The sequence below is a fragment of the Berghia stephanieae genome, chromosome 7 (genome assembly GCF_034508935.2).
Source record: "Berghia stephanieae isolate SIO BIC M18660-M18661 chromosome 7, UCSD_Bste_1.3, whole genome shotgun sequence".
Taxonomy (NCBI): Eukaryota; Metazoa; Mollusca; class Gastropoda; order Nudibranchia; family Aeolidiidae; genus Berghia; species Berghia stephanieae.
The window spans coordinates 10,268,883-10,276,382 of NC_088366.1; the positions used below are offsets into that span (position 1 = coordinate 10,268,883).

The 7,500-nt window shown below is 38.1% G+C and overlaps 1 protein-coding gene across 1 annotated transcript in view; it reads right to left on the minus strand.

Annotated features, from left to right (window-relative positions):
• LOC144976670 (ATP-dependent DNA helicase Q4-like) overlaps positions 1–7,500 on the minus strand; it is a gene marked incomplete in the record, with an annotated part of 482,011 nt that overhangs the window by 50,680 nt on the left and 423,831 nt on the right. Inside the window, 1 exon segment of the mRNA XM_078921001.1 lies at positions 3,880–4,039. Coding sequence (XP_078777127.1) covers positions 3,880–4,039 — 160 coding nt within the window.

Genomic DNA, 7,500 nt, shown 5'->3' on the forward strand with positions numbered 1-7,500 from the left:
AGTATAAAGGGTTTGGGTATCTTACCTGCGTGATGGTACCAACACAAAATAGCCGAATTAGTCACCGCCCTTACAACGCCCACCTCTCGGCAAGAGCCTAGCTAGTCAGAGACAAGAAAATGTTCCTAAAATCCGGGGTTATTTTTCTAGTCATTTGTTCCATTCAGGTTTAAGACTAGTAAGTCATTTACTAGACTAGTAAAGAACAAAATCTAGTCCACTTACATAAAATTGGGCCCTGGTGTCTTATCTATGCCATGGCAATAATTCTCTTGTTTCCTGTTACAGACAATGTGATGAACTCTGGCTCCATGGGCCTATTTGTTATAAAGGACTAAATTAAAAGCTGGTTTTCCAAAACTCGTTTACTCAATTTTTCTACTTTTTGATATTTTCAATCTATGAGATAAATTGAAATGAACATTTTATATTATGCATCAATTGGCACAAGAACAAAATCCTTAGATTTGTGTGAATTTGAAGTTAAAATGTAATAAAATAATAGACCGAATGAGAAATGTTAGGGGAAATAATCCTCAATACTACCTAAAAATGGGGAAAACGGAGTTAGTGAGTTTTGGAAAACCACTCTTCAATTGTATTTTTCCATAGGGAAAAGCGAACAATTTAAAGTAGTCAAGACATACGTTGTACGGTAGTGCCAGAAAAAAGTAGTCCTTCAGAGCCACGAGACCCATAGAGACGGAGTTTATCCCAGTTTCTATAGCGTTGAAACGGACAATAGCAATTGCTCGGTATCATTTGGATAGGACGCTAGACAATTGCAAAGTATTTTCCACCAGATCTGGCAAAAACTAGCTACCCAATCACTACAGGGAGGACTTGGTCGATCTTGTTCCCTTTGCGTTAGAAGCGAGTGCTCTACCGATTAATTGAGCCATTGAGACCCCTCGGGGCTAAATGGAAGTCTAAATGGGTTGTAAAACTCCCTTGGGATTGGGGAGTGATCTCGAGTCTCATCAAGAAAATCCCTGACTTTAACCAGTTGACTATCGTACTCTGGAAAAAGGTCGAATATAAAAATTTGGCCAGAAAACTCGTTCTTCAAATATCCATCGATGGAAATGACCCTGATCTTGACCAAAAAAAAAATAAATATATAAATAAATTAAAAAAACAACAACAAAAATATTCTCAAACTCGGGACTTCGCAAAGTCTTCCTTGAAGTCCCAGGTTTGAGAGTCTTTTTCTTCTTTTTGTTGTTGTTGTTGTTGCCAAGATGAGGGTAATTTAAATCGATCAATATTTGAAGGACGATTTTCTGGCCCAATGTTTAAATATGTGTTTTTCCAGAGTAGTCTACGGCAGAGATCTCATTGGATTCCAGCACGCTCTGCAATGGCGATAATCCAAAGAGTACTGTGCGGCTATGTGGTCTAGTAGTATGACACTCGCTTTCGGATCGGAAGGTCCATGGTTCCAGCCCCCCCCCCCCCCCCCCCCCCCCTCGGCGCATAGTTGAGTCTCTCACCGTACTCGTGTGTGAAATGTGTAAAACCTGGCCGTTACAGCGTTGTCGATGTCGAAGAAAATTGCAATATCGCCGAACGGGTGTCATGTCTCGTTCTACATGTTACGTGTTGATGTTGGTCAGGGACCAGTTGTAAAGATCTCTGAGATAATTTGGTGGATATTGCGCTATATAAAAGCTCATTTTTTAAACCCTATAAGACGAATGCCAACCGACTTAATAATTTCCCAAGGGGAAATTTGTCTTCAGGGTCTATTCCAATGGAAGACTGGAATAACCGAGGTATGACGCAATGTGGACTCCTCGACAAAGGCTCTGTAAACACATTATCTCACCACACCCACGTGTAAAATGAGTACCTGGCTGGTGGGGACAGCTGGAAACAGCAAGGTTCATGTGTCAAAAAATAATTGTATGAGCAGTCAACAGACAGGATGTATCGTGCGTATCGTCCTACATGTTAAATATTGCTGTCGGCTTGGGAATGCTGTAAAGCGGCTTAGGTAGATTCAGGGGATATTGCGTGCGCAATATAAAAGCTCACGTGTTGTCCCCCCCCCCCTCCCGACCCCCTTTTCTGGCTGGTACACGCTTAGAAAGAACGACTCCACTATAACAAAGAAAGTATTGGACTGGAACCCTCAGGGCAGAAGATCAAGGGGAAGGCCACGAGGAACATGGAGAAGAATTAAAGAAGATATATAGAGAAGTGGTAAGACCTGGAAAGAGATTAAAAAGTTAGCTCAGGATAGAGAAGGATGGAAACTGTTTGTCTGTGGCCTATACCCTGACCCAGGGTGAAAAAGGCAATGATGATGATGATGATGATGACAATAGAAGGCGTTATCCGACTTCCGTAATCGCATCCCCCCCCCCCCCCCCCCCCCCTTCAACCTTTCAACAGACACATCTCAAGAGTGTGAAATAATTGATCACGATATTTTTTGGTTTGCTAGTCTTCTTCCTGATTTCATTCTAATGACCGGACGGACACGTCATTATACCAGAATAGCTTTGTAATATCACATGATATTATGACAAGATGATGGATGATGACGACAACAATGACCTAAAAATACATCAATAGTATTTCTTAATGAACGCTTTCACGTGATCGATGAACAACAAAATAGAATTCGTTAACAGAGAAAAACGAATGAATGCCTCAAATATTTTTTTTTTAATCCGGTCTAATGTAATGAGAAGAAAAGGGGAAGTAACTCTTATCACTACTACCATAAGGAATATCTAAAAATCTATTTGACAATATGGGATGTCTGCTCCAAATGATAGAAGAAAGGAGGAAGTAACTCTTATCACATAACACCATAAGGCATATCTAAAAATCCTTTTGGTGATACTGAAAGTCTGTCCCAAAGGACATTATTAACAAGAAATGAAGTGAGTAGGAAAATGACAGAATACAATAGAGAATAAAAATTTCGCGGCGATGGGGGCTCGAACATGCGACCTTAATGGTACGACAACACCGCCTGGTTGGGGAGAGCGTGCCTCTGCTGTCTGAGCAAATCCACTGCTAAAACAAAAGTGGTATCAAACTCTATTCTATCTGAACCGCTCTTCCCGACTTCTTGAGGTCATGGTTCAACATAGACAAACGCCGCGAAATTTGATAGCCACATCTATGCTTAATAGCCATTTTCTCAACACAAACATGTAACATAGAACCGATTGAGCTCCGGTATTTGGGTGAATATTAATTTAGAAAAGTGAGTAGAAAGTGACAGAAGACAATAGAGAATACAAATTTCGCTCGAACCCGCGACAACTCCACATGGCCGGGAAGCGTGGCTCTACTGTTTGACATCCACCACTCCAAAAAGTACCCCCCCCCCCCCCCCCCCCCCCCAATAAAAAAAAAACCCAAAACAAAACAACAACAAAAAACCCCAAAAGAAACCAAACCAAACCAAAACAAAACAAAAACGACAAAATAAAATAGAAGAAGAAAACGACGAAGAAAACAACAAACAGCTCTTTCCCCCTCTCTCCCCCCCCCCCCCCCCAAAAACAAAAACCCCCCCCCAAAAAAACAAAAAACAAATAAACAACCCCCCCCCCCCTCCCCAAAAAAAAAAAAAACAACAACAAAAAACAACTAAAAGTCAAACCACCCCCCCCCCCCCCCCCCCCCCCCCGCCCCAAAAAGTCCAATATTTTTGGGGTGACTTTTTAATATATTCACTTCTCAAACATATCTTTCATAATCTATTAATATATATTTTTTCCATTACAATTTAGTGTCAATGGAAATATTAACAATTAAAAGTGACATTATATAATATTTTTTTATGTTTTAAAAAAAAAATTCAAACTCTAGTCAAAAGCTTAATCATTAAAACTCCAAGAAAAACACTCCACTTACCGTACGTCCAGTTCAGTGCTTTCAGTTCCCTTTTCACATTTCCCGACTGCCAGCCCATGACGTCACACAACTCAATGACGTCGAACTCTATAGAGCTGACGTCGCCGAACCTCTTTCCGTCCTTCTTCTGACGGGCGACAGCCACTGCAACAGGTGGGCACTAAGTAGAGGAAATGAGTGAATGAGTGATTGATGATTGAATGATGAATGAGTGATTGACGATTGAATGATGAATGAGTGAATGACGATTGAATGATGAATGAGTGAATGATGATTGAATGATGAATGAGTGAAGGAAAGGTGGGCACTAAGTAGAGGAAATGAGTGAATGAGTGAATGATGATTGAATGATGAATGAGTGAAGGAAAGGTGGGCACTAAGTAGAGGAAATGAGTGAATGAGTGATTGATGATTGAATGATGAATGAGTGAAGGAAAGGTGGGCACTAAGTAGAGGAAATGAGTGAATGATGATTGAATGATGAATGAGTGATTGATGATTGAATGATGAATGAGTGAAGGAAAGGTGGGCACTAAGTAGAGGAAATGAGTGAATGAGTGATTGATGATTGAATGATGAATGAGTGAATGATGAATGAGTGAAGGCAAGGTGGGCACTAAGTAGAGGAAATGAGTGAATGAGTGATTGATGATTGAATGATGAATGAGTGATTGATGATTGAATGATGAATGAGTGAATGATGATTGAATGATGAATGAGTGAAGGAAAGGTGGGCACTAAGTAGAGGAAATGAGTGAATGAGTGATTGATGATTGAATGATGAATGAGTGACTGATGATTGAATGATGAATGAGTGAATGATGATTGAATGATGAATGAGTGAAGGAAAGGTGGGCACTAAGTAGAGGAAATGAGTGAATGAGTGATTGATGATTGAATGATGAATGAGTGAATGATGATTGAATGATGAATGAGTGAAGGAAAGGTGGGCACTAAGTAGAGAAAATGAGTGAATGAGTGATTGATGATTGAATGATGAATGAGTGATTGATGATTGAATGATGAATGAGTGATTGATGATTGAATGATGAATGAGTGAATGATGATTGAATGATGAATGAGTGAATGTTGATTGAATGATGAATGAGCTAAGGAAAGGTGGGCACTAAGTAGAGGAAATAAGTGAATGAGTGATTGATGATTGAATGATGAATGAGAAGAAAAAACGGAGTAATAAATGAATGAATGAATGAATGAATGAATGAATGAATGAATGAATGAATGAATGAATGAATGAATGAATGGATTAAATAATGGATGAGAGGAAGAAAAAAAAGAAGATAAACAGATATATCAATTGATGCATAATCGAAGAAGGGACGAACGAAGGAAGGAATCAATAAACGATTAATTCAATGGAGAAACGACAGTCCAGTCGTAAACAAGCACAGCTTTTTAAAAAGGTACGGTTTACAGAAAACGAAAGAAGAAAAAAACAACACCTTTGACAGAAAAGGCCTGATTGCAATCTTGAGTGACAAGGAAGGTGACAGTTGGGTGTTTTTGTGGCTCCAATCCGCCACTAGCCTCCATCCTTTTCCAGGCCAAACAATCTAATAGGCTTTTCCAGGATGATGTCAGACGAGACACTAGGAAGACATTACAACGACTCAACACTTGTTGTGATTGCAAAGTGTATGCGCCAGTCGGTACGAGGTACTCTCTGACTACTGTTGGCTCGTCTTATTGATGTTATCCGTTTCTTGTTTGTTGCTGGGTTTTTTTTTCTTTCGTTTTTTTTTTTTTAGTTTTAAATTTTGCTTGCTTGTTTGCTTTATCTTTTTGGGTTCTTTTTAAAATAACTTGGTTTGATTGTTGTTAGTTTTTAAATATTTTTTTTTATATAGATAGAATGAAATTGACGTCACTCGGGTCTTCGTTATTGATTTTTTGCCATCTGCGTTTATGAGTAATTCTCACTTAATTGTATTAACCAGACTATAAAAGTTCATGGTTACGCAAAGTTTTATGTGTTGGTCTGTTATACTTCCGGATGGTTATTGTTGTGAGTTGCCTTCTTAGCCAAGTGAATACTATCGATATAATTTGTTGTTTGTTTGTTTGTTTTGTTAAAAAGTATCATGTGTAGAATTAAACGTTGAAATGTCTGATTGATAGAATTTAGTGAGAACTAATCAGTCACCATGCTGCATAGATAGAACGAAGATGACGTCACTCAGGCCTTTGTTATTGTTTTTGCCATCCGCGTTTGTGAGTTGTTTTCACTAAACTGTATTAACCAGACTATAAAAGTTCATGGTTACACAGAGTTTGTGTGTTGGTCCGTTATACTTCCGGATGGCAATGTTGTGAACTCTTTGGCCAAGCGCATTCTATCTATAAAAATAGCAAAAGCTGAGTGACGTCACCTTCGTTCATTCTATAACCGAAAACAGTCAAACTACAATGAGAGTAGTTGATCACTGGATGAATCACGTTTTTTTGGGGTTTTTTTTTTTTAAACATATGACCATCTATGAGGAGGATACTATAATAAAACATCACTCCACTCAGGTATGAATGCGTTGGAGACCTGACGGACATTATAAGCCTGCTAGGATAAAAAGACATAATAAACAAGTTTTTAAAAAAAAAACAACAACAAAAAAAAAAACCCCAAAAAACTAGAGATTATATATTGCGCAATATCCATGTAATGTTCTCAAAGCGCTTTACCCTGGCCAACAGCAACATTTAACATTTAAGACGGGACATGACGCCTGTTAGACGATATTACAATTTTTAAATTATAATACCACCTAACAGGCGTCGTGTCTCGTTCTACATGTTACGTGTTGCTGTTGGTCAGGGACACCTTGTAAAGCGCTTCCAGCACGTTTAGTGGATTTTGCTCTATATAAAATCTCAATTAAATATATTTAAAAAATACTTGTCCGTTATACCATGACTCGTTGACGTCAGCATCGTGTTTGAAAACCATTATTTTAATGATGATCCAGAAATGGGTAAAAAGTCTAAAAATAGAACAGGATATGACGTCAAGTTAGTTATTTATAACATTATTACTGTAAAAACCACCACCGAGTCAAGACAAGATATATCACGTGACATACAGACACGTCTGTCATTCATTATTATCACGTCCTAATCTCTCCCTAAAAACCAGCGCGAGCTTTGACATCTTCTGACTTTTTAACTCACTCAACCCAAACACCGACTATATCCGTATTTTACCCGAGTTACTTTTACCCCATGTCTATTTATTACATTTTTCTGAGACAAATTATAGGCGTAGTATCAAAGCTTAAGTTTTTAGTTTTTGTATGTTAATGATAGTTGAATAAAATTACCTATGTACGTGCTCATTTTTAATAGATTTCTTCCTATTTTGAAAAGTAGCAAAAATCTCTAGAACTGAGTGAGTTGACTCATTCAATTCTAGAGATTTTTGCTACTTTTCAAAATTGGAGAAAAAAAAATGTATTAAAAATGAGCATGTATGTACATAGATAGTTTTATTCAACTATCATTATCATGTAAAAACTAAAAACTTAAGCTTTGATAATACGCCTATAATTTGTCTCAGAAAAATGTAATAAATAGGCATGGGGTAAAAGTAACTCGGGTAAACTACGGATA